Source organism: Phascolarctos cinereus, unplaced genomic scaffold, assembly GCF_003287225.1.
Source record: "Phascolarctos cinereus isolate Bilbo 61053 unplaced genomic scaffold, phaCin_HiC Scaffold_4;HRSCAF=312, whole genome shotgun sequence".
Lineage (NCBI taxonomy): Eukaryota > Metazoa > Chordata > Mammalia > Diprotodontia > Phascolarctidae > Phascolarctos > Phascolarctos cinereus.
This window is the reverse complement of record NW_027555847.1, coordinates 3622243-3649501: the sequence shown is the minus strand read 5'-3', so window position 1 is coordinate 3649501 and position 27259 is coordinate 3622243. Positions and strand designations below refer to the sequence as shown.

The 27259-nt window shown below is 48.2% G+C and overlaps 1 protein-coding gene across 10 annotated transcripts in view; it reads left to right on the top strand.

Moving 5' to 3' along the window:
• MINDY4 (MINDY lysine 48 deubiquitinase 4) overlaps window positions 1-27259 on the top strand; it is a 148847-nt gene that overhangs the window by 45129 nt on the left and 76459 nt on the right. For all 10 annotated transcript variants that reach the window (XR_013485774.1, XM_020964489.2, XM_020964492.2 and 7 more), the window contains 2 exons: window positions 19631-19692; window positions 23365-23480. Coding sequence is in view for 9 of the 10 variants with exons in the window: in XM_020964489.2 (XP_020820148.1) it covers window positions 19631-19692; window positions 23365-23480 (178 nt within the window). In the remaining variant the exon portion in view is untranslated. The remainder of the gene's footprint in view (window positions 1-19630; window positions 19693-23364; window positions 23481-27259) is intronic.

The following is a 27259-nucleotide window of genomic DNA, read 5'->3' as shown; positions in this document are numbered from 1 at the left end:
CTGATATAATCCAAGGGGGTTAATAAATGTTTGTAGAGTTGAATTCAGCGAAGCAGCTGAATTCTGAGACCTCAGAGGGAGCTGGGATGGACAGAAGTCCCAGAAGCTAGTTCTCTATGATAGAGAAGGCAGGAGACCCCCAAGAGAAGAGTCAGCCGGCTCTCACACAGTTTGGATTTTTAGCATTCTTTGAATCATTCGTTTAGAGAAGCTAGGACACCATCTCCATGACGGCTTTTGCAGCAGAACAGCAGAAATACGAAGTGCTCATGCGTTGATCTTGTGAACTGTAGGCCTGGGGAGGGGCTTTTCTTTGGCTGCCTGTGAAACTCCTTCCCAAGGCTAGGAGTTGGGAGCTCAGAATGTGCATCTCTGGATGAATGTGTACACAAAGTACTTGACATATTTCCTCTGGAGTTTGCTGAAGTCCGTGGGGGGCGGGGGGAGGGCTGAGAGATGGGACAACACCTAAGGAAAGAGAGTTATTGCAGGAGAAACAATGGTTTGTGAGGATATTGTACAAAGTGTTGTCTCTGAAGCTGCCTCATTGTGCAGTGACCACCTTGTCTCTCCCCACTGACTGATGCCTCTTGTGGTCCTACTTTGGTCCCCATGGGGCCAAGAGAAGAGTCACCTGGCCATTGAAGCCAGATGCCCCATTAAGACTTTATCTCGGCTTTGAGAACTGATTGGAATTGAATGGTTGAAGGCACAGTGTTTTTGCGGCATCGGAGGCTGTGAGCGTTCTCACAGGAAATGTCAGGCCAGGTCATCTTAGTCAGGTTTTCCATATCCTTAAAGAGAGGGGGGAGGAGGGAGAGTCCTTTTTTAAAAGGTCAACAACTCCAGAATTGGTAATATGTCTTGTTTAAGTAGCTACACATCGTAAGGACATGTGTAAGGGGTGCCTGACATTACGTGAGCAGGCTAGAGGCTGATGATGTTTCCCAATCCTCAGGCAGTAAAGTACCTGGGCCCTTGGTGGAGGGAGGGGGTGGGATCTGCCCATTTCAAAGGCGTGTTCTAGTTCTGCCCCTAGATTTGGTGAGATTTCTTTTTCTTGAGAGTTGCAGTGGCCTCAGGAGTTTGTCCACAGGCCAGCTGGAGGGTCTGAGGAAAAAGAACCAGCTGCCAGAGCTTAGTTAATCCTTTCTCCTGGGGAAATACAGATTCCCCTTTCTTCAGATTGTCTGAATGCATGGATCAGACGTGTGGGGCACCGGCATTCTGTCAGTCTCGGGGGGGGGTGTGCACGCGTGCGTGTGTATGTGGGGAACTTGTGTTCGGGTGTGATGTGATCCTGGTACAAGATTGTTCAGAATTGTTGGAATCGGCCCCTTGAGTAAACTTACATTGAATGGGATGAGAGGAAGTAAACATTGGATGAAAAATTCGCCAAGGCCTCCAGTCTCTGTGTCTCACTGGACTCTGCTCTGCTTGACCCCACATGTTTTCAGTTTTGTTTTCTGTTATCTCTCGTGTATGTACATCCACTTCTCTCCACCCCCAGTTAGGGCCTCACTCCCTCCAGTAGCCTTCTCCTTAATTTTCCTGCCTCAGTCTGTCTTCCGTGCAGCTTTCGGGGTAATGTTGCTGAAGTGTCACCTTTGCCCCTTACCACTCAGAAGGTGCCAAATGTAAAGTCCTCTCTTTGGAATATAAAAGCTCTTCATGTCCTCTCCCCTTCCCACCTTTAGGATCCAGGCCCCCAGACCTCTTTGAGGCACCTTTCCCATGGCTCCTTCTCCATGCCTGGAAGGCTCGCCCCCTGGCTGGGACTGGAAAGAAATTAGGGATAGCCAGCAGCAGAGAGGGGGTCCTTCTGTCCTCTTCCTCCTTGTCTTCTCTTTTCTCTGCCAAGGAAAATGGTCTTTGGCTTGCAAAGAACAAAGCACTTATGAGTACTAGGGATCTGATGCCCAGGATAAGTAAGCAGATTGTAAGAGAGTGGCTCCCTCCTTCCCCTTAATGAATGGTGTGGGCGCTCCTCACCTCAGGCCCAGACTGTGGCGGGAGCTTCTGGGGGCAGTGTCTGCAGCCTCTGGTGCTTCCCCACTCTAGCCCATCATCTGTCTGTAGCCACTGAAGAGATTTTCCTAAGTGCAGGTCGCCCACATGGCTGTCATGTGCTGCCTTCCTACAGAAGGGCGGATGCCTTCCGGTATCTGGGCAGCCTCCAGCCCTGTGCCTGCCTCAGTTCTGCCGCACTCGTGTGCTCCTGCTCCTGCCTGTATAAAGTCGTCAGTGTCCTCAGTGGCCACCAGAGGGGGATCTGGCTGCACAGCCCGCGGCTGCTCCCTGGCCTGGATGGTTTAGACTGGGCTCTTTGGGTTTGGAGTCAAGTAGGGGACCCAGCGGCCTGGGACTGGATGCTGTGAAGAACCAGCACTTGTTTGTTCCCGAGCTTGCTGCCTGTAGGGAGGGAGCTGTTGGCAAACCTCTCCCCTCACCTCCTCAGCAGCACCTGCAACCCCCTCACAGGACTCAGATTATCAGCATTCTGCCGCCACAGAGTTTATTGAAAAGAAGGATGGGTGCTTTGAGGAGCAGCTGCCCGGCTCCGGCTGGCTCACCAAACATCTTTCCGCTTGCGCTTCCAGGCCTCAGGTGTGACTAGGGGATTCCCCAACTACGCACACCCGAAGGAGCATGTCCTTTGACCCAACTCTGGAGCACAGACTGGACTAGGGGAAATCAGGGAAGAGCAACGACAGAAGCGTTTCCCACTCCCCCCGCCCCCAATCACCCCCGTGGCTGAGCTCTCCAGCAGGTTCATCCCTGCCTCCCTCGCCTCACCTCCTGGAAGGCTGGCAGTCCTTGATTCCAGAGGAAGCTGTCATCGCCCTCAAGGTGAGCTGGGATTGCTGCTGTGTCCTCCCTCTAGAATTCCTCAGTACAAAGTACAGGAGAGTGCAGGGAAGGAAGAAGCCACCAGCTTTGGCCTGCAGAGGTCATGCCCTCCCATTCAAGTGTGCCAGGCTGGGCTGGGCCAGGGCATAGGGCTTCTCTTTTGTCTTTGTCCCTCCAGGCCTCATGAGCAGGAGATGGCTTTGTAGAAACAAAAACCTGGACAATTTGAATTGCCTTTACTAACGAAGTAGATAACAAGGAATTGGTGATGCCTTGCAGTGGAATGATAAAGTACTTGAACATTCAATATTACTCAAGAGAAATTGATAAATTTTGATCACAGTTTTTGAAATTGTGCTTGACAGTAGTAGGACTGATGGTCTAGGACAGAAGAATGCAAAAAACAAATCCCACTTGGCCCCTTAGGTTTAAGTGCATAAGGGAGTTGTAAAGCCCAGTTAGGTAGAGGTTAGAGGGGTCATTGTGACTGCAGGGGATCAGGAAAGGCTTCATGGAAAAGGGTGGTATTTGGGGTGGACTTTAAAGGTGAGACAGGGAGAAAATAAGTAAAGAGGGAGAGGGTAGGAAGACATTCTAGGCTTGGGAATGTCTAGGCTTGATATCTGGCAAATATAATCAGTGGTGTCATAGGATTACTGTGGCTAAAATAATAACAGCCAGCATTTACATTGTGCTTGAAGGTTTACCACGCTTCATAGAGTCCAGAATTAGGGACTTGAAAGTGGAAAAGATTTGGAAGGGAGAAAACTGCTTCAGTCCATCCCTCAAGCTAGACCCTATCAAGAGGCTTCACAAGAGCCACCATGGAGCCGGTAGGGAGACCCACGGCTTCCATGCCCTCTGCACAAATGTCCCCAGTCTGTGCAGTAAGCAGATGGCAAGTACTCACTGAGCTCTTGTGGTGTTCCAGACTGTGCTGAGGCCTGGGGATACAAGGATGGGTCAAGGAGAGCTCATACCACCCAGGATCTTCACGTCACTGGGCTAGACGCCACGTACATGAATAGGCACAAGGGTCCGGAGGGAGCCTGGGAGGCCTAGAGCTGGGCAAGAGGATGGGGAGCATTCCAGGCTGGGCAGGTTGTTCAATCAATAGCAAGTGTTGTTTGAGGAAAAGCTGTGAAAAGCTTTAAGTGACAAGAGGAGGTAGTTACTTAGAGGCAGTTGGGAGCCATGGAGGTTTGTTGAGTGGTGGGACTGATGGGGTGCTCGGGTGCTTGTGCTTGTGCCCCAATTTCTCCCTCGCCTCAGAAACACTGTCTCTGACAACCACTCCCCAGCCCAAGGACTCTGTGCCTAGCAGTTATTCATGCATGGGCCTCAGCATGACCCTTATCTCTCTCCTTGGTACAGCTACACAGGGCTGGGCTGCTCAGGCCCCAGCCCTCAGATCATGTCTCTGGAAGCCTCCCAATTCCTCAGTAAGTTCCTGTGTTGTGAGAAAGCTTTCCCTTGTTGCAGAGCATTCTCTCATCAAGACAGAGGGAGAGGGGTGCCTTGCCCAGCCCAAGGAGTTTTGTCCTTGGCCAGCCCAAGGACTCTTCCTCCTGCCAGACTCCAAAGATCCATACCTCTGTCATCTCCCTCCCTGTCTGGTATACTCCCTGTACTTTCCCATCCATAGCCCCTAAAGACACCTGCACCTTTAGATTACCTCATCAGTGTTTCTGGCATTTCTTTTCCATGCTCTTTTCCATATAAACCGTAGCTGCATTCTCAGTCTCTCGCAGAATCCTTAAGAATCCTTGCCCGCTGAAAAGTGTAACAATAAACTTTGCCACCTTGGCTTAAAGAATGCTTGAGTCTGTGAATTCGTTCCAGACGACCAGTCCTGTACTCCGGCCTTTGAGGGGTCACAACCTCTTACCCTCTTACACGGCAACAGGACAAGACAGTGAGGCCTGTGCATTAGGAAACTGTCTTTGGCCACTGTGTGGATGCGGATGGCTGGGAGGGCAGAGACCAGATTGAAAGCTGTTGCAGTAATCAAGGCAAGAGGTGAGGATGGTCTTCAAGGGTGGTGACCGTGAGTCGATTGAAGGGGGTGTATATGAGAAATGTTGTGGAGAAGGAAGTGACAGGGTCTGGCCACTGCTTCTCCGTGCGGGGTGAGTGCGTGGAAGTAGACGGCTACCAAAACCTCTGCTAGTGAAGAAGTCCTGGGATTTGGGAATTTCGCTAACAGCCAGTACCAGGCCCTTCAGTCAGGAAAGTGTAAAGCTTCCCAGGGGCTGCGGGAGGGCGTAATGAGAGGAGGCCAGAAAGCTAAGGGGACTGGAAGGTTAGATGGAGCGGTCCAGACTTCCTGAGTAGATAGCATTGAGCCCCCAGAGGAATGACCTGTGAAAGCATTTCTGGGATGTGCATCGTCTGCATGGATGAAAGAACAAAGCATTTATTTACTATGCATAACTCAAGGACCTTGGGGGAAGGCCCTGCCCTGGAGGGGTGTTTGTTCTAATAGGGGACCACACTTGGGCATTGGGGGCAGTGGTAAAGCAGGCAGTCATGCTGCCTTTTGACTGTCAGCGAGGACAGCCTGGAGAATTTCTCCTCCATCCTTCTTGTCCCCACTTCTCCTTGCCACTGCCAGTTCTGCCACATCAGACCTCGCCGTGCAGAGCAGAAATCTGAGATCTGAAGGACGGTCAGTTCGGGCAGCATCCAGATGAAGGGCAAGAGAAAGAAACAGAGAAGGATGATCCCAGGGACAAGCCCCCTGGAGCCATTCCCCAGGGCAGTGGGGAGAACTGCCGATGTCTGGATTCCCTGCGGTGGAGATCAAGAGACGCTTCTGGATCTGGTGCAGAATCAGGGGGTCATTCAGATGTAGACAGGCAAGCTAGATGAGTGAGACCCTGCTTCTATGAGGGTGACATGTACAGACGTGCCCCCTCTTTATTTTCACATTTTAATTCACTTACTTGACTGTGTATTTTTGGTTATTTATTCATACTAAATAGGGGTTTTCTTTCAAAGGGCAAAATGCCTTTTAACTGACATTTTAAATGTGGTAACATTTGTGCTACAAAGGGTAATTTAAAAAGAACAATGAAGACATTTTCTAAGAATATTCACAATACATACATCCTTTAGCAATTTGATTTATAGGAGATGGAGAACAAAGCGTTGTTAGAAATGAGGCCTTAGAGAAATAAAGCCTTCTAGTTAAAAACGAAACTAAGCTCAGAGTGAGTGAAGAATCGTTTATTTACGATTCTTTCGGGAGAACCGGGCAGATCTCTCGGAAAAGATTGCACCGATTACAGGAGCGGAAAAAATGTTTTATACTGTCAGAATGCTGCGACTCCTTCCTTCCACGCCCAGATTGGTCTGTTCCTTTCCAGGTTACAATCTTACACATCCACCCATCCCATGTCCCCTTGACATGCCCCCCCCCAATCCCTTGTCATCCAAAAGCCTCTGTCCTACTTAGGGCTAATTAAAACCAGTTCTGCCCCCTAGGATTTTGGGGTCTATTAAAAGATTAGGGCCCCTTTTCATTGGCTTGCACTTTCAAGGTTTTGCAAGCTTGTTAAAACAATGTAACTTCTTTGCGGGTGTTGTAAGATGTCACAGGTTATCTTAAATTGTGGGAGCATGTCCCTTACAATCCCACCTCTTTTTCTTTACAAAAATAATGCTCCCACACTCTCTTTTGGCCTCTTTCAAACTTTAGAGTGAGCTATCTCTGTCTTTTCTGTCATAATCCTTACATTTCCTGGCCCCATGACGTGTAAATTAGCATGCTGTCCTGGTGGGGATCCCTTGCTTAATGAGGTTTCCATCCATCTTTGAACTAATCCCCTTATACGGGGACTAAGCAACATCCCACAGTAGTCATAATTGCTCTACCCACAATTAGGGAAGTTATCAGAGACATTACTACCCCTTTTCATTTTCCAAACCACCTTTCCAGACAATTAGTGATGGAGTTCCCCACACCTGCGTTTTGGGCCAACTCTTGGGATCAGACTCCACATTCCTTGGCCAGTGGTTAAACCTTGCAATGCCTTAGTGATGGTTCTGTTGCAGTCTGAGAGGTTGAGACCCCTCAAAGACTGGAGTACAGGATGGGGTCATCTGGAATGAATTTACAGGATGGGGTCATCTGGAATGAATTTACAGACTCAAGTATTCTTTAAGTCAAGGTGGCAAAGATTTATTGTTACGCTTTTCAGCGGGCAAGGATTCTTAAGGAACCTGCGAGAGACTGAGGATGGAGCTAGGTTTTACATGGAAAAGGGCATGGGAAAGGAATGCCATGGGTATTGATTAGGTAATCCAAAGGACCAGATGTCTTTGGGAGCTATGGATGGGAAAGTATAGGGAGTATACCAGATAGGGAGGGAGATGACAGAGGCATGGATCTTGAGAGTCTGGCAGGAGGAAGAGTCTTTGGGCCAGCCAAGGAAAAAACTCCTTGGGCTGGGCAAGGCACCCCTCTCTCTCTGTCTTGATGAGAGAATGCATTGCAACAAGGGAAAGCTTTCTCACAAGACAGGGACTTACTAAGGAATTGGGAGGCTTCCAGAGACATGATCTGAGGGCTGGGTCCTGGGTCCTGAGCAGCCTGGCACTCTCTTACACTGCTTTGTGTAGCTGCACCAGGGAGAGAGATAAGGGTCTTGCTGGGGCCCACGCATGAGTAACTGCTAGGCACAGTGTCCTTGGGCTGAGGAGTGGTTGTCAGAGACAGTGTTTCTGAGACTAGGGAGAAATTGGGGTCCAAGTACAAGCACAAGCACCCCATCAGTTGTGTCTGGGACTGTGTTTCTGGGCAACATTTCATCAAAGGATTTTGGGGACTTAAAACAGTATGGGAGAAGGAAGGGAGAAATTGACCAACGCATTGACAAATTAAAAAGGGGCAGTCCCTTTATTAAGATACAGAGACCGAAAAGTAACGATAAATTGTCCATTTAAAGCTTCAGAAGTCTCTTCTCATACAGCTGTCTGACACTCTGGACATCATCTAGCAAAGTCCTCTGGCCTAGGTACTGTTCAAACAGTGTCCAGCAGACTATCTTCTTGTAGAGATCCTCCTTCTTGTGTCTACTCCCCTGCAAGATTGATCTCAACACAATTTTAAAATTACCTTGCCGATAACCAGGGCAAATAATGAAAGTTAACTCAACCCCTATGTCTCCACTATTACAGGGTCAAAATTGGAATCTTGGCCAATTGCCATATTTTAAGAAGCTCAAATTAGAAAAATTAGAACCTAGCCTTACACCCTGCATTACTTCTGGTTTTATACCTTGCATTAATTCATTATTCATTCCTACTCCTATTCCCCCATCAGGAGGTTGAGATTCCACTAAGGAATTAATAACAGACTCCAGTACATAGTAGCTAATTTAAAACCAGTACATATCAAATAATAAAACAATCCCAACTTCTAGTCATGTACAAATAAATAATGCTTAATTAAAATGGATGCTTCTTTCAAGGCATTTACAACATAAGTCACAGGCTATTCTTCTTTTAACATTAATTGTAACAAACTGAGACAACTTTAATATTAACTAAGTATTAACTAAGTAACAGAATAACATCCTAGTTCCACAATCTCCTGGCCTAATTATTCCCTAATGATGGGGTATGGGCCCAAGCCAAGACCTTTGCCCCTTGCCCGAGAAAGAATCTGGCTCCCATTTGTCTGTGGGCCCCCGAAAACCCTTATACTTCACTCAGCTGGCTTATATGGTTTATCTCCAACACACTTCCCCTCTGGTTGAAAGACCTGGACTGAACTCCTTGAGGCAGGACTCTCGTGCTGTGACCTTGGAGTCCTAGCACCCCCAAACCTCTAGACCTCATCGTAACCATTATGAGAAATTAAAGGATCCTGACTTATACAGGGGATATACTAGTAACAGATGTCAAGACTGAATACTTAATTCTGAAATTCTAGGCCAAATAACTCAATCTTATACTTGCACCTTACTATAATAACCTCGGATGTTCCCACATCAATCTGTTGTTTAATAGATTCCATATTTATGCTTACAAAACTTATGATTATAGGAATTTGCCATGAAAGAACTGGGACATAACTAAAGTAAGGGAACAATACTTCCCTAGATTCATGTCAATTCCAGGCAGAAGTTATGTAATGACCAACTGCATTGAGCCGGGTTTAAAGTCTGCCAGGTGTCATAGGGAGGAAATTGAGTCAGGAGAATCCTACCTCAGCCATGCAGAAAAGTCGTTCTTCTAACCTTCCCATGGCAACACCCCCTTACAGTTCATAGGTGCAGCTCACAAACCACTTTGCACGTTGCTGACTTCATGGGTCAGTAGCTCAGTCAGTTCCTTGTTAACCATGCCTGGAGTTAGACTCAGAATGATAGTTCATTAACAGTTCCCAAGGTCTTAGTTAGCAAATTCCCCTCATCAGGGTTCCAGGTGGGACTTTATTTCATATTAATTAGGGAACATATCCAAAGTAAGCTCTAAGTAGTTTGCATAACTTCCTACACATATTCTGGTTTCTAATAACATCACGAGTAAAATCAAATTTCTATTAAGATCATAAGTTACTACTCTAAATAAATTTGCCTCTCTGTTTCTCAAGCTTATTTATCCCTCTCTAACCATTCTTAATCTGAAAGAATGAGACACTTTCAGGTCTCAAATCTTATAAGTTCAAACAGTAATTTTAACTTTTTGCTAGGCCATGGAATGAATTCAGATCAAAATAGTAAGGTCTTTCCTACTTAAAGCTTATATGTTTTAGTATTAATCACTAGCCTTAGATCTCTGATGCTGCTTCCATTGAGACTATTTTTCTAAAAGCACCCAGTTAAGTCCAATCCAAGGACACAGCAAACCCAAGAATGGAACTCTAAGTTCATAGTATGTTTGGACATAATTTTCTCACAAATAGAAATTTAGTAGGCCCTCTAAAAGAATATCAAAGATTTCATCAAAACATTTTCTTCATAAAAGCATCTCCCTTACTTAAAAACAGCTTATAGTACTTTTACCAGTACTTTACTTAAACAATAACTCCAAATAGCTTAGTTAACAATTTTAAACTTTATAAGTGAGAGCCAAATAATCCCAGCTACAACTTTCCTTTAAACATAGACAAAACTTTTAGAAGTTCTTATTTCTTAAATTACAGTACTTAAAAGGAAATGTTGCAAAATGGGATCATATAGAATGCCGCAACAGCCCTGATTCATTCCTTTTTCTCTTTCTTTGAAGGCACGATTCTTAATCTAATCAACCTTCCAGATTATAAGAGAAATTGCCCTTCCAGCAACATAACTAATACAATTGCTTACCAGATTACATCATATAAGAAAATTCAGAAATATGTAAGCAGTATATTAAAACTTAAAACAGACCCAATTAATAATTATCAGAAATTTTAAAAAAAACCCTTTCTTTCTTTCTGAACCCCTCCACCAGGTCCAGCAGTCTCCTGGGGCTGCTCCCACCCCAATAGACTGGCTTTTTTTTGTTTTTCTGTTATCGATGTTAGCCCTTCATTGTATCTTACTGGTCTGATAGCCTCAGACAACCTTACTGACATTCCCAATCAAGACCCTTGGCCGGATGGTAGCCTAGGTTTCCCCACACCAGCTAGTCCCAACTCTAAACACACTGCCCCGATACCAGATATGCTGGTAGGAGGGGCACAAAGACAGCAGCTCTAACTCTTAGTCTTGGGATCCTATTAAACCTGAATCCAAATGTTTTTTTTCTCTCGGCCCTAGCCATCGTGGGTGGCATGCTCCAAATCCTTGTCAGTAAAGGCTGCTTGCTGCACCTGCCACTAACTCCTGAGAGATTCTCTCCCTGCCTTTTTGGTTCTGATCTCCATCTCCTGCTGAGAGCCTAAGACGGGAGCTCTTTCCCACTGTTCCTTCTCCAATCTCAGACCTCAAAAGTTGCCCCAAAATGTCTCTGGCAGACACAGACATCCACAGACAGACAGACAGACAGCGTGGGCACGATTCTAATTCTAACTGTGACTGGTCGAAAGAAGCTCATTTTGTCCCGGGTCCCCTTTGAATGGGCTCCAGGGTTTTTCCTGGGTAGTCCTGCCACCTCAGTCTGCTCACTAGCATTCCCTGGCCTCCCATCAGTAGGTTTTCTCTGAGGGCCCCTTTTCTTCCTAGGATGGGTCTTTACCTTGCTCAAGATATCTTGACTTTCGTAGTCCCCTGGCCACCGAGGACATTTCCCCCTATTTTTCACTCACCCCTTTCAGCCTTAAAAACCAAAACCTCCAGGTCCAGGTGATATGCAACCGACTCAGCCCAAGGAATAAATTAGGGACTGCCAAATTAAGGGCGGGAGCCCTCTTCTCTGAGTTCACTCACTCGGGTCGGGGTCGGAGGTCTTGGATCCCGAGGTGAGCCCCCAAATTGTTAGAAATAAGGCCTTAGAGAAATAAAGCCTTCTAGTTAAAAACAAAACTAAGCTCAGAGTGAGTGAAGAGTTGTTTATTTACAGTTCTTTCGGGAGAACCGGGCACATCTCTCGGAAGAGATTGCACCGATTACAGAAGCGGGAAAGAAAGTTTTATACTGTCAGAATGCCGCAACTCCTCCCTTCCAGGCCTGTATTGGTCTGTTTCTTTCCAGGTTACAGTCTTACACATCCACCCATCCCATGTCTCCTTGATATGCTCTGCCTCATCCCTCCTCATCCAAAAGCCCGTGTTCTTTGTCCTACTTAGAGCTAGTTAAGACTGGTTGTGACCTCCAGGACTTTGGGGCCCTTCTGGTGGGCCTGCCCTTTCAAGGTTTTGCAAGCTTGTTGAAACAATGTAACTTCTTTGCTGATGTTGTGAGATGTCAGAGGTTATCTTAAATTGTGAGAGCATGATACCTTGTCCCTTACAGCATCATAGAAGGCTCTTCAGTAATTCATAGACTTTGAACATGGAAATCCCACAACTGAGTTTAGGAGACCAGACTGTGTGTCCCCTCACTCAGCTGTCAGCCCACCGTTCAGGCAGGGCCTGCTCAGATTTCAGCTTCTCCTGGGTCAAGCTGCCTGCTGTCCCAAGAATGCTCACAGGAGAAATGGGGCCCACCACGTCAGGCTGTTGGGGATGAACCCGAATTTTGAGGAAATTTCATTTCTGCTCTCATTGTGCATTTGCCTTTTGGAATAGTGGCTTCCTTAAAAGGAGGAAGGGAAAAGTTGACACCTGTGAGGCCTGCTTCCCCCTTGAGGCAGACCTAGGAGGCTTAAAGAGTGGCCTGTAAATAGGCAGATTTCGGTGTGTGGTCAGGAGCTTTTATGTGCTGCCCTGCTGGGCGGTGGCCTGCTCAGCCCTGGGGAGGCTTCGGGGGCAGGACTTTTTTAGAGGCAGGGTTTTCAGAACTAGCATGGCTACTGAAGTCCTTTGTCGCAGAGACTTTCTGATTCTGAGGTGTTAAGAATGGATAGCTTTGTAATTTCCTTCTTTCTCACCAAAATCATGTCTCCTTTCAGCTTCATTTCTCTCCATTCTCTGTATTGGTTACATCTCTGTACTAGTATTCATCTTCTGACTGCTCTCACTCTCCCTGTCCAAAGTTCTTTTACTTTATTGAACAATAAATACTCTGTGCTACAGCAGGTTAAAAAGATGAAATTCTATTTCAAGGAGAAACTTGGGGTCCTTGAAAGTGCCTCCGATTTCCCAAGTGCAGTCTAGCCTTCTGCCCTTCCCTTATTCGGTGCTGGGCTTTGTTGGTCTGTGTTCATTGTCTGTCCAAAATAAATCTGTGGACTTTACAGCCAGCTGTGTGTCTCCTAGTATGGACAAGAGATGTTCTTCATCAGTTTAGGGCTGTGTTTGTCTGTGTGTGTGTGTATATGTGTGCATGTACAAATGGAGGTGGCTGTGCCAATCTCTTTTGAGTACTTATGGATGTCATTGAAGAAATCTGCCATGTTGTGGGATTTGATGAAGTCAGCACAGTGGCATGTACAAACAGGAAAGAGGACCTGGAATGCTTCCCCCTCTTTAGAGACCTCTCTTGCATTGGGGCGCTGAACAAGGTCTTTTCTGTCATGGTGACAAACTCTTGGTGAACATTTGTTTATACCTTGCTTGATATTAATAGAGGATCTTTCAAAAATATAATTTTACCCCAATGTAATTTATTAGTATTATACTGTCCTCTCATTTAATGGTCTATATATTTTTTCTGTCCTTATGACACTTACCAGCTCTTGAGGCTTGAGACACCAGTACTACCATATCCAGCCGGGTGCTGAGGTAGAAGGAACATGAGACTTGAAATCAGAAAGCCTTCTCAAGTTCTCTTCTGGCTCTTACCAGTTGTGTGACCGTAAGCAACTCAGTAAACCTCTGATCCTCAGTTTTTCCATATGTAAAAATGGTGATTCTTAGACTCCCTACTTTATAGGGCTCTGGTGAGGTTGATAAGGCATGGAGTGGCAGATGGATGTGAGCTCTTATTAGCTGCCTTAACGGATTCCTTCTTTCTCCTAGGGTCTTTGCCTGTGAGGAAGACCCAGGTGAGAGAGAGCCTAACATATTTCTTACCTCGAAGAGATTTCTGAGGTAGAGCAAGAAGAGTTGGGGATCGGGAGTTAGGAGGTTGGGTTTGCATACCTGTCCCTTAGTTTCCTCTTTGACAAAATAGGGAGATGGTTCTTAATGGCCAGTCTTCTGCAGGGGCTGATCAGGGGACCTTGGTCAGCAAATTTCACCAGGTTTCTGATATTCCAGGAGGTAAGAGGCAGGGTTCAGAGGCAGGTTGTACCTCTTTCCTAGGCCATTGTTACTCGTCTTTATTCCAGTAGGAGGGGTGAAGCTCCTTGTAAAGTGGGTGACCGAGGAAGAAGAACTCGGTTCTGGAGAGGCCATAGCTCTTTGCCCCAATTCCCGAGCGTAGCAGGTGGGGAGGACTTCTCTGCTTCCCCCACCAATGGCACTGGTGTTGACTTAGGGTAGAACCACCCACCCAGTACAAGATGCTCTGTCCAACAGAGAGCATGACCAGAGTCCAGCTGTGGATTTGAGTGGCTCCATGGAGAGAAGCAAGCCCAGGGAACCCGGCTGAATGCCTCGCTTTACCCCAGGAAAAAGTCTGAAGATGTCATAAGATATCAGGACCTGTTAGTACGCAGAGTGTGAGGGCGTGGCCCCTGGGAAGCTGGCCTCTGTCAGACCTTGTCTCCGATGGCAGGTTGGCAGGGGACCCCAGAGGGGTTTTATCAGGCCTGTATCACTGGCCTGCCCTCCCCTTCTCAGGGATGCTGCAAGGTGTCTGTGGAGCAGTGGCACAGAGGGCTTTCCTCTGCTGAGCAAGGCCGGCTCAAGGCCGGTGGCTTCCTGGAGCTGGTGACCGTGGGAGAAGCAGACAGAACACTGGTCCTTGGCTTGTTCACCGCTTCCTCGGCAGGGAGCTGCTTCTTCCGGCTGTTTGCACGCAGTCTTGCCGGGAGTGATCGCTTAGCCCTGGGCAGACTGTAGCATGAGGGAGCTATGTCTGCCAGGTTCTAAGAAGCCAAGTGACTGGTCTGGGGCTGCCGAGCCCAACTTGGACCTTGGCCTCTGTGCCAGGGGCTCTTAACCTTGTTTTTGTATTTGGATGACTTTCCATATAATCACCGGGGAGCTTGTCATCATGGAGACGGCTTCAGCTTTGGGACTCAGCCCTCATTTGTCCAGTACTAGCCTCCCTTAATGGGGGGCCCTCCCCCCGATCCCAGCTGTCTCTTCTTTGCCACTGGCTGCTCTGCGCCCACACCCCTCTTCAGCTTCCTTTTGTGTTTTGTGTTCCCCGTTAGATTGTAAGCTTCTGGAGGGCAGGAGCTGACCTTTTCTTATGTATATCATCAGCACTTAGCATGGTGCCTGGCACTTAGTAGGTACTTCGTAAGAGTTTGTTTTCTTCATAATTGGTTTCCTTTCTCATTCTATGTATTTTATTTTATGAATTTAGAAATGTGATTCTGAGAAGGGGAGAGGGAGGAAGGGAACATTTATTAAGTACCTGCTATGTGCCAGGGGCCATGCTGAGTGCTTGACAAGTATCAGCTCATTCATTCCTCACAATCACCCTGAGAGCTAGGTAGAATAGGCTCCTAGGCTTCCCATGATGGGACTGCTGGGGAAAGCTTGAGTTCCTGCCTTAGGGGCTTGGCTATCCTGGCCCAAGTTGGCCTCCTCCTTCTCTGGATTCCCAGATTCAGTGGCATAAGTAGTCGCTGCACATTCATTTAGCACCTACTGCATGCCAGGCACTGTCTAGAGAGACAGGTATTGTATGAACTGAAGAATGGAGAGGTTGGTCATGTCCTGTCCTGTTGTGTGTGTGTGGTGGGGGGAATTCTCAGCCCCCCAAGGGAAGGATTGCGGTCTTTGGGTTTTGCTTTGCTTAATACTTCTCAGAGTATTTTCACAGACATTCTCTCATTTGAGTTTCTCAGCACCTTTCTAGATGGTATTATTTTCTCCCAGAGAAGTTGTAATTTGTAAGATGAACAGCTGGTAATAATGTACCACCAAGAGCTGAAATTTGTAAGGCACTTTAAGGTTTGCAAATTACTTCACACACATTATAACCCTAGGAAGTAGATGCTGTTATTATCCATGTTTTACAAAAATTTAAGTGACTTGCCCAGAGGCGCGCATCTAATAAATGTCTGAAGCAGGGTTTGGACTCGGGTCCCTTCATTCCAGGCCCTGTGCTCTGAAACCTAGACCATCTAGCTCATCCTCCCCAGACCTGCCTCTTCTGATAGGAATGCAGCCAGCTGTGATCAGTTCACTTTCAGAGGGATACCATCTCAGCCCTGCAGCTTGGCATTAAAGGCCCCCCACATTCTGGCACACTCCTACCCTTCTAGCCTTTTGTCACACTAACGCTCTCCAGAAGCCCTACATTCCGGGTGGACTGGACTCTGACCTGCTCTCCATTCCTTTCATCTGTGCACTCGAAAAAGCCACCCCCCATGCTTGGAGTGCATTCACTCATCTTCTGTGCTTCTCAGAGTTTTGTCTGCGCAGGCCTCCGCTCAGAAACCCCCTTTCTGTGACCGTCCAGTTTTTCTCAGCTTCTCCTGCCTCATTTTATGTTATCTTTATTTATTTGCTGACAGAACTTCAGGTCTTGGGGTCAAAGAGTGTTTTATTTTTGAAATTCCTAGGCCCTGAAATCTTGTTTTTGACATACTTGTGATTTATTTTTTAAAATATTTTTCACTTACATGTAAAAACAATTTTTAAGATTCATTATTCAAAATTTTGAATTCCAGATTTTCTCCTGCCCTCCCTCCTCATTGAGAAGGCAAGCAATTTAATATTGGTTATACATGTGCAGTCATGTAAAACATTCCCATATTAGTCATGTTATGGAAGAAAATAGACCACAAAAACCCTCAAGAAAAAAATGTCTGTTTCTATCTGCATTCAGCCCCCTTGATCATTAGTCCTTTGGGGTTGTCCTGGAGCACTGTGTGGCTGCGAATAGTTGTCATTCCCAGTTGAACTTTGTACAGTATGGCTCTTAGGTTCTCCTGGTTCTGCTCACTTCATTGTGCATCAGTTCACGTGAGTCTTTCCGGATTTTTCTGAGACCATCCTGCTTGTGATTTCTTGTAGCACAGCAGTGTCTCATCACAATGATATACCCCAACTTATTCAGCCATTCTCCAGCTGATGGGCATCCTCTCCATTTCCAATTCTTTGCCACCACCAAAAGACCCGCTGTAGATATTTTTGTACAGACAGGTCCTTTTCCTTTTTTTTTTCTGGACGTCTTTGGGATACAGACCTAGAAGTGGTATTGCTGGGTCACAGGGTCACTGTCTTATAGCCCTTGGGGCACACATTCTGGTGATTTCATTAGAATTGGGAAGCCCTTACTTAGAAACTCCTGCTGCAGATGGGCCATTGTCTTCCAGTGGCTTGTCTTAGAGAGTATCCAGGGGCGCTTGTTCGAGTCTTGGCTTGAGCTAAGCCCAGCATTCTCTCCTCAGAGCCACTTTGTAGGTGGTAGGCACTTCACAGAGTTTTGCTGAATTGATTGGGCTCATTAAAAATCCCACTTCTTCCACCCTTTTTTAGATTAGTAGAAGAATGGTGGGATGGGAACTAGATCTGCTTCTCAGGTGGTTTTTAATGGCTGGTCTTGATATTTCTAGCAGGGTCATTTCCTCCTGTTCCTGTCCCTACTTAGGAGAGCATCTGACTGAAGGTGGTGCATTGGAGAGTGTTTAGATTATAGTGAGGGTGGGAGAGGGATGGAAGAATTAGGGCCTGGACGATTGGGGAATTGTGGATTCAAAAGAGCAGCAAGACTGAGGATGTGAGAAAGGAGGAGGAGGATGTAGGAAGAGAAAGCAGGTAAGAATGAGGCAAGAGAGCAGGGATTGTTGTTGCAGAGTCCTTTCAGTTGTGCTGACTCTCCATGACCCCATTTGGGATTTTCTTGGCAAAGATAGTAGAGTGGTTTGCCATGTCTTTCTCCAGCTCATTTAATAGACGAGGAAATTGAGTAACTTGCTTAGGGTCACACCATTAGTAAGTGTCTCAGGCCGGATTTGAACTCAGGGCTTCCTGACTGAAGGCCTGGACCTCTATCCACTGGGCCACCCAGCTACCGCTTCACCATCCTAGTCACTTTCCTTTGGACACTGCAAAATAGCAGTGGTTTTTTGGCAGGGAGAGGGGAAGGGAGGAGGTCAAGACCTGCAATTTCATGGTGTGGAGAACTCCCTTCATCAGTGCCAGTGAGCAGCTCTTTGGCCATTTGAAGTGTGGGGAATGGCCCAAAGCACTGAGGGGCACAAGGGTATGTCAGATGCTTTCGGCTTCCCTTGGGGCCAGGCCCCTTTTCCTGCTGCCCTGGCAGTGCTGGAGCTGCATTTTACTGGGGATGCAGAGTGCTTGGCTCCCTGGTCCTGCACCCTTGGCTTGGTGTGACATGGTCTGAGGGCACACTCACCCACTCCTGACTCGAGGGAGACGCCCAGGTTACAGGCTGAAAGGAGGCGGGGAGGATCAGTGGCTTTCCATCTGCGCCTGCTCCTCTCTTGGAAGGGAACTTGGAGTCAAACTAACTCACTTTACAGATGAGAAAACTGAGGCTGAGAAAGGGGAAATGATTTGCTCCAGAGCATATGGGCAGTGGCTTGTTCTCGTCTTTCTGCAGTGGTGTCTGACTCTGCCCTCCCCTTCCTGGGGCTGGTGAGGACCCAAGCTCAGAATCAAGTCCCCTCGGTGGCTTCTTCTTCACTTGGTGAATTGCCCAGACTTTGGCGACTCCTCCTACCCAACTTTAGATGACTCCACTAATCAGCCACAGCTTGAGAGGAATCTGTGAATCCTAAAATCTTAACCCCCAGATCTTGTAGATGAAGAAATAGGGGCCCCAAGAGGAGACGGGAATTTACCCAAAGCCCCCCAGCCAGCTCATGCACGGCAGAAGGAGAAAGGGAAGGAAGAGGAGGTGGCGGAGAGGGTGGGGAGAGGCGGAGGGGGCAGAGGGGCGCGGGAACTCAACAGGGAGGTGGCCCCATCCAGCAAGAGTCTCCTCTGTGCCTCGGATTGTGCTGGGGACTGAGCCTGTCCTCAGAGAGCTTCCTGCCCTCCCTCTCCTTCAATTGCTGGGCATGTGCACTGTGCTTCCTGGTGTCGATCCTCCAGGAGAATGGGAGCTTCTGCTTTACATTTGGCTTTTGCCTCCTCACCCCCTAGCCCCTCCCTTGAGCATAGTGGGTCTTCAAGTGCTTACTGAGTGAATGAGGGTTCAGGGACGTTCTTGCCGGATTTCTGCACCCTCTGGGAGGTGGCATTCCATGGCCCTTCTTGCTTTGAAGCATCTCCAGTTTTAAGATTGAACCTTTGATTCTAATGTTGACCAAACATCACAGAAGAAAACCAGAACTTTGTAGGGCAGGTTTTTCTGAGGGAGGGAATCAGTTTTTTTGAAGAAGAGAGACGTCTTTTCCTTTGTTGGAGCAAAAAATGCCAGAGCCCGAAGAAGGAACATCGTGTGCATTGTGTAGCTCTTTTATTCATGTCACTTTATACATTTTTAAAAGGAAATTAGTTCAATGGAATGTACTGTAGCTCGGGTGGGATTGTTTCTGTAACAATATCACTCACTGCCAGCGGCTGGTGGGAAATTTATTTCTCAGCTGGTTCAGAAGAGCTGTCCTTTGTGGGCAGAGTGATGTCGGACGTTATTGTGAAAACATTCTTTGACAAGCCAATTGTCCTTCAGCTACTCCAACTTCACACGAGTTAGAAAACAAGACTTTTAAAAATAACAAAAAGTGGCATTTGTATTTTCCGAATGTTTGTATTTTTGAACGTTCTGTGAGGTGTTGCTGTCAGACTCTTTGCCAGTGAGGAGATGGAGACTTTGAGATTAAGGGACTGGCCCAGGGTCATGCAGCTGGGCTTGGAAATCAGGTATGTCCATTCGGGGATGGTCATTCCTGCTTTACAGGGTTTATTTCAGGTCTCCTCTAGGTGCAGAGTCTGCTACATTCCCTGTACATGCACTCAAGGGCTTGGTTTATAAATTGCTTGACAGAGATGTTGGAAAGCAGAGAAACTTGGAGTGGAAGTTTCAGGCCCTGTTGTCCATTGAAGGTCAGGCAGCAGTTGAGAGTCAGGAATCTTTGTGATGAATAGGTCCTAGCTGAAGTTGGGTCTGCCCCCGGTCACCAGTAGAGTCTCGGACATTGAGGACCTTTTCACTCTTCAGGGATGGCTCACCTTTGGCACATTTAAACTTTATGCTTGCATTTTATTTTTCAGGACACTCTCTATACATACCATGCCTGTCTGTGTGAGTGAAGAAGCAGATGTCCTCACAGTCGGTATGTCTGTTATACTCATCTTTACTTGGTGGCCAGTGGGAAATTGAGTTAGACCATCTGGGTGCCAGGCCCATGGCTAACTGCCAGCCAGAGTGCTGGCTCTGCTTCTTGCTAGCCTCAGTTTTTTCATGTGTTATAAACAAGGGGTTTGAACAGGATGGTCTTCCAGGTCTAAGGCAAGATCTGTTAATTCCTGTCAAGAAGGTCAAACTCTGACAATTCAAACTCAGCATTTCCAAAATGGAGTCTTTGACTGTCTTTCCCTGAGCCAGCTCCCACTGCTGGTTTGTTCTCTCCCTCTTACCCACGGGGCAGGGCTAGCCTCAGAGCGCCCACTGCTGAGTCCTCATACCCTCTCCCATGGGGCTAGCCTCAGAGCTCCTGGTGATTCATCTCTCATCCCCATATCCAACTGGTCACCAGCTGCTGTTGATAGAGCTGCTCCCAGACCACCAGCTTCTCTCTGTGTTGTTCAGTCATGTCTGATTCTTTGTGACCCCATTTGAGATTGTCTTGGCAAAAATACTATAGTAGTTTAACATTTTCTTCTCTAGCTTTTTTCTTTTTTTTTTAGGCAGTTGGGGTTAAGTGATTTGTCCAGGGTCACACAGCTAGTAAGTGTCAAGTATTTGGTCTGAGGCCAGATTTGAATTCAGGTCCTCCTGACTTTAGGGCTGGTGCTCTATCCACTGTGCCACCTAGCTGCCCCTCTCTAGCTCATTTTACAGATGAGGAACTGAGGCAAACATGGTTAAGTGACTTGCCCAGGGTCACACAGGAGGTCTGAGGCAGGATTTGAGCTCAGGAAGATGAGCCTTCCTGATTCCAGGCCTTGTGCTCTGTGCACTGTGGCAGCCCTGGCTCTGTCAGTTTTTATAGTGTCTTATTTTTCCATCAGTAAATAAAATTACAAGGAAAAATAAATACTGCTGTTTTTATTTTTCTTCAGCTTGATGCTTTAAACTGAGGTCTTAAAGATAGCATCTTTCAACGGACAGGACGTGTCTGGGTGGCAGCGTGTTGCAGTAAATGGAGAGCCAGCAAGACCTGAGTTTAAATACTACCTCAGACACTCCCTCCTGTGACGTTGGGCAAGTCTCTTCGCCTCTTTCTGCCTCAGTTTCCTCAGCTCTCAAATGAGGATAATAACAGCATCTATCTCCAATGAGATAATCATCATAAAATACTTTGCCAGCTTTGAGAAGAGCCCTCTAAAGGCTGGCTCTGCTCCTTCTGTGATGCCTCTCAGCACCCTGGGCATCTTTCTTCAGAGGGAGTGGCAGAGAAGGTGCCCACCTGCATGGGTGCAGGGAGTTTCCTTGGCCAGGAGCTCCCTTTCCCCATGAGATGATGGCCCCAGACCCTCCTAGTTTGGGAGGTGGTCCGGATTCTAAGAGGGGGAGATAAGCACACATAAGCACAGAGAGCAGCCCAAGCACGGGGCATAGCCCCTGAGCGGAGATTGAGTAGGCAAGGCCAGTGTGCCTAGACTGAGCTGTGCAGGAAGGGGAGGAGCAAAGCTAGAACAGCAGGTGGCGTGGAGCCAGCTCCTGAGAGGCTTTCAGAACCAAAGCGCTTGGTCCTAAAGGCAGTAGGAAGCAGCTGGAGGGCACTGAGTGGGGGAGCCCGTGGTCAGATCCCTGGGGTGATTCTGTGGGACCCGGGCTGGCCAGAGCACCCGGGGTCACGGACGCAGAGCCCATCAAGACTTGAGCGGCCATCCAGTCAGTTCACTCGGTTTACAGATGAGGAAACTGAGGTCCGGGGAGGTGAGATCACACGGCTAACAAGTATCCGAGGCAGGGAGGCCCAGTAAGAGGCTCTTCCAGTAGTCCAGGTGAGCCGTGTGGAAGCGTCAGGGGCGAGATTTGGCTGCTGATTGGATCGAGATGTGGATCCGGGAGAGGAAGTGGGGGCGAGGCCAGAGCTACGGACCTGGGTGACGAGGAGGCCGAGGTGCTTGACAGCAGGGGGAGTGAGGAAGAGGCGTGGCCTCCTTTTCCTTGGAAGTTAAGTGAAGGAGAAAACCTGGGAGAATTCCCCTGGGGGATACCCCTCTCCCCAGTCTAGTTTGCTCTCTGGTCCCTGCCCTGATCCTTCAGGCCCTCAGAGATGTGGCATGAAGTCCTCTCGTGGTCACAGAGGAAGTGCCATGTAACTGTGGGAGAGAACAGATTGAACAGAAGGCCACTCATTGAAGCCTAGTGTTACTGAGTTAGTGGGAGTCCCTCGCGTCCAGAGAAGCATCCCAGCTGCGCTCGCTCCCTGCACAACAGCCTTCTGTTTTTAGAGCCTGGCTCCCTCTCTCAGTCTTTCTTGAAGAATGTCACTAGGGGAACTCATTGGAGTTCCCCATTTATTTTTTCTCCCTAGTTTCCAGTCTTTTGCGACTCTATGGGAAAGCCCTCTAATATCTGCTTTATCCACGTGCCCCGCGCTCTTAAGTGGCCAGAAGCTGCCCCACAGGTCAGTCCCATCCCCAGACACTGTCACTGAGGCCAAAGTCTCTGGTTCCGCAGGTAGGAATGGGGCATGCCTCATCCGGGCAGTGGTCCTGGTGATACGAGCCTCACCATTCCATGGTGGGTTTAGTTATCCTGCCTTTATCCCAGTGTGGCATTATAGGAACATATGGGATTCTGGGATTTTCATGGTATAATTCCTTTTAAAAAAAAAAAAGATGCTAAAACATCGAGATTAAGCAGCTAGCTGGCGCAGTGAATAGAGTGTTGGACCTGGACTCAGGAGGACCTTCAAATTTAGCCTCAGGCACTTGCTAGTTGTGTGGTGCTGTTTGCCTCAGTTTCCTCATCTGTAAAATGATCTGGAGAAGGAAATGGCAAACCACCCCAAATGGGGTCATGGAGAGCTGGTCACGACGGGAATGAGTGAACCACAATATTGGGATACCCCATCGTTTCAAAGAAGCTGAGTCACGCGTCACAGCTGCCCTGCTGATTCCCGTAGATGTCTCATCTTCCCTCGTGCCTGGCTGGCGTGAGACCCAAGTAAGGTGTGCATTGATGCTGTTTGCTCAGTGTATACCTAGGTTTTATTATCAAAGAAATGGAATTGTAAGTTGGGGTGGCTAGGTGGCGCAGTGGGTAGAGCACCAGCCCTGGAGTAAGGAGGACCTGAGTTCAAATCTGGCCTCAGACACTTGACACTTACTAGCTGTGTGACCCTGGGCAAGTCACTTAACCCCAACTGCCTCACCAAAAAGGAAAGGAAAAAAAAGAAATGATGTTTTAGGGGATATTTGGGGACTTTCTGCTTCCAGACCAGGATAGTAATTTTTGTGGGAAGGGGAGGGGAAGAGTCTCGTGACTGGGCATGTCTGCATATTATTTCCAAGGTGACTTGGAGTATTTGGCTCCCAAAACTAAGATTTTCTCTCTGCCCACCTGGATGCTGACCTTCATAGGGGGCCAGTGGCAGCCTGCCTGCGCTGTTAATGGGACAGGGACGTTCTCTGTTTGTTCTCCCTGTTTCATGTCCTTCATGGTTACCCTAGAGGAGCCCTTCCGTACCTTCATGAATGCAGAAAGGGGCCCCTGGTGAGGGAAGGCCTAGAATAATACCATTTCAGTCAGTTAATCCAGACTCGTTTCTGCCTCCTCCCGTGGCTGATGTAGCCAGTGGCTTCACGTGTCCCTGTTCCTTGTGTTTCAGAGGATATGGAAGATGAAGAACTTTTGAATGAAGACATCGTCCATCCCTCAGCCCTGTCGACGTCGCTGCTGAAGCTGCAGGTGACGTCCAAACCAATGAGCCTCGTGGCAGCAAAAGTAGGTCCGGCCTTTCTGGGGAGAGAACGTGGGGGGATGTGCTTTGGTCTTGGGAGGATCCCTTGCATGTGGCAGGGAACGCCATTGCCTCGGGCCGTGCTCTTTGTTGGAGCTCTTGGCCTCGCTCCTCATCCTCCCTCCTCCTCCCTTGCCTGGGGAGGAAGGACATGCTGGTATTGCTCTCTGCCCCTCTGTATCCGTACACACGTGTGCTGTTGGCATGACCCAGAGAAATGGGAGGTGAGGAGCAGAGAGGAGTACGTGGCCAGTAGAAATGTTCTGGCACTTAAGCGAATGAGTTCTTCAACACGACAGAAGGATCCTAGCCTTCGGAGCGAAAGTCACAGAGGAGGTGCAGGCTCAGGCGCAGGCAGGGGATCTGTGGGAGGCCACCCAGGGCGCCAAGAACTGAGTGGAGCTGCTGGGGTGTGGCCAGCGTCTTGTCCAAGCCTTCGTTTTACAGGGAGATGCTGAGGACCAGAGGGGGAGGGGGTTGGGGCAAGTGCCCTCTGGCTCAGTGTCCTGCTCTGCCCCAGTCTCTGGGGTCCTGTACCATGCCCTCTGTGGGGTGTGGCTACGGCACAGCAGCCCTGGTAATGCAGATGTGAGTGGGGCACCTGGGGCAGACTTTGGCTTTTGTTGGGCACTGGGCCCAGAGAGGCTGCCCAGCTAGTAAATGCTAGAGTGGGCATGAAATCTCCACTGACTGCGTTGCACAGTGAAGATGTGGAGGGAGCGAGAAGGAGAAAGTGGGCCTTTAGTCGCTCATTCAGGGAGCAATCTCGGGGAAGAGAACGCTGGTCCATGAGTCAGAGGGACCCAGGTTCAAGTCCTGCCCCTGCCCTAGGCTGGCTGGGGGCACTAGGCATGACTCATAATATTCTTAGGTGCAGAAAATTGGCTGTCCTGCATTGGTGGAAGAACTGTCCACACAGGGAGTAAAAGGACCAATTGTCAGCTTAAGTTAGACTGCTTCTGACCAGGACTGGTTTCTGGGAAATAAGTGATGGAGGTTTGCCTGTTAACTGAAAAATTCAGTCAATCCCAGCCTTTATTCATCAGCTGCAGTGAACATAAGGGAAGGACACTTGCTTAAGAGATCATTGTAGTTGATGGGAAACAGAACCGTTAGGAGCAGCTTTGTTGAGAGACAGTCTCTATTTTCAGCTCCATGTCTGCTGATTTATGCCATGGGCCAGATGGTGGGCTGATAGCTGCTGCACCAGAATAACTGTGAAGCTTTCCATGTTTTTGATGAACAGAGGTCCAGATCTATTGGAAAGCAATTTGAGAGAGTGAGAGAAGCTGTCCTGGTCCGGGGGTGATTAAGGGAAGTCAGGATCTGGAAGACTGAAGGCACAAGGGGGCAGGGTCATTAGAATCTAAGCCGGAAGCCCGCCCATTCGCTTAGTCAGCAGGCAGAAAGAAAGGGCTCCTCGCATCCATTTTTATACCAGGTCAAGTCAAAGAGGGACCAGGACGGAGCAGGGTGGGGCTCAGTCCTGAGACCAGGGCTGAAGCTGGAATGCCAGACATCGCCCTCTCCTTCTTAGGAGCTGATCCCCTGAAGTCCTTGGGATAATTGACAGTCCCAAGGTAGATCCCAGGCAGTGCAGGTAAGGCTGCCTGCACATATGTGTAAGTTCAGGCAGCAAAGAGAGTGGCAAGAGGTGTCCTGGCCTCGGTCATTGGGCCCGGCTGCAGCAATGGAGAGATGTGAAAACACCCAGCAGAGGGTGAAGCCCTCCAGGCTACAGAGAGGAGGGGGAGAGGAATGTGCTGAGGCTGCTGAGCAGGAGAGAGTGGCCAGGGCTGACAGTGGGAGCAAGAAGCTGGTCTAGGGTGATATGGCAGAAAGAGTCCTGAATTATGAGCTGAAGATGATCTTGGCAAGGTGACATAATTAATCAGTCAGTCAGTAAACATTAAGTGTCTACTATGTGCCAGGCACTGTGCTAAATGCTGGGGATATAACAGGAGGCAGGAAAGTCCCTGCCCTCAAGGAGCTTACAATCTAATGGTGAGACAGTGTGCAAACAAATATATGCAAAGTGAGATATAGACAAGATAAATAGGAAATTTGAAATAGGAAACAGGGAAGTCACTAGAATTAAGAGTGGCTGGAGATGGCTTCCAGTAAAAGATGTGGTTTTAATTGGGACTTAGAGAAAAAGAGGGAGGTCAGGAGGCAGAGTGGAAGAGACAGAGCATTCCAGGCCTGGGGGAGATGTGCAGAGCCGAGAGATGGTGTGTCGTTCATGGAGCAGCCAGGAGGCCGGTGTCGCTGAAGAGGATTGAAGAGGATGTGATGGGAAGTGAGGTATAAAAAGATTGGAAAGGCAGAGGGCCTGGGTTATGAAGGTCTCTGAATAACAGACAGAGTATTTTGTATTTGATCTGAGGCAGGAGGGAGCCCCTAGAGTTTACTGAGTAGGGGAGGGACAGTCAGATCTGCTTTAGGAAAATCGCTTTATTTGCTGAGTGGAGGTTGCATTGGAGTGGGGAGAGACTGTAGGCAGGCAGACCACCCAGTAGCTATTGCTGTGGTGTGGGCGTGAGGTGACGGGTGCTTGTGCTAGCATGGGGGTAGTAAGAATAAATGTTGCAGAGGTGAGATCGACAGGCCTTGGCAACAGTTTGGATATGGGGAGTCAGAGAGAGTGAGGGGTCAAGGATGACACCTAGATTGGAAGCCTAAGGGATTGAGAGAATGGGGGTACCCTCCACAGTAATAAGAAAAGGTAGAAGGGGAGGGGTTTGGGGGAAAGCTATTGAGTTCCGTTTTGGGCATGTTGAGTTTAAGATGTCAACTGGACAGCTAGCTCGAGATGTCTGAAAGGCAGTTGGAGATGTGAGATTGGAGGGCAGCAAAGGCAGATTTGAGAATTATCTGCATAGAGATGGTCATTCAATCCATGAGAGTTGATGAGCTCACCCAGTGAAGGTAGATAGAAGGAGAAGAGAAAAGGGCCCAGGACAGAGCCCTGTGGGACCCTTCTGGAGGAGGACAAGCAAGAGAATGAGGAGTGGTCAGAGAGAGAGGAGGAGGACCAGGAGGGAGGGATCCTGAAAACCTGGAGAGAGTGACCCACAGAGTCCAGGGCTGCAGAGAAGCCCGGGAGAAGGATTGAAAAAAGGCCATTGGGTTTGACAGCTGAGAGATCACTGGCGACTTGGAGAGAAGTTTTGGTGGAATGGTGACATTGGAGCCATATTTTAAAGGGTCAAGAAGAGAACAAGAGGAAAGTGGAAGCTCCACTTGTAAGTGGCCTTTTTGAGGAGTTTAGACACAAAAGGCAGAGAAGTAAGATGATAGTGGAGAATGGAGGGATCAGGCGAGGGCTTTTTGAGGATAGGGAGGCGTGGACGTGTTTGTTGGCAGCAGGGAAGGAGGTAGTAGAAGAGTGAAGAGAAATGAAGGAGAAGGGATGGCCGAAGAGAAGCTCTGCTGGAGGAAGTGGGATGGCTGGGGTCACTAGAGCAGGGGGTAAGGCTTGGCCTTGGTCAGGAGTCAGGCCACCTCATCATCCCAGACAGGGTGAAGGAAGAGTGAGGGGAGAGGGTGCCTGGGTGATGGAGGGGAGGAGGAGGCGAGAGGGGAGCTCATGGTAAATGACAGAAAGAAGAGGGATAGTTAATCAGTACTAAGAACAGTGAAAGCATTAAATGGTGATAATCTTAATAATTATAATAATACAAATGTGAACCCAAAATAGGCTTACAGTTTGAGCAGATAAACTTGCTGGCACTGGACCTGCCTTACACAGAAATGCGCCTAC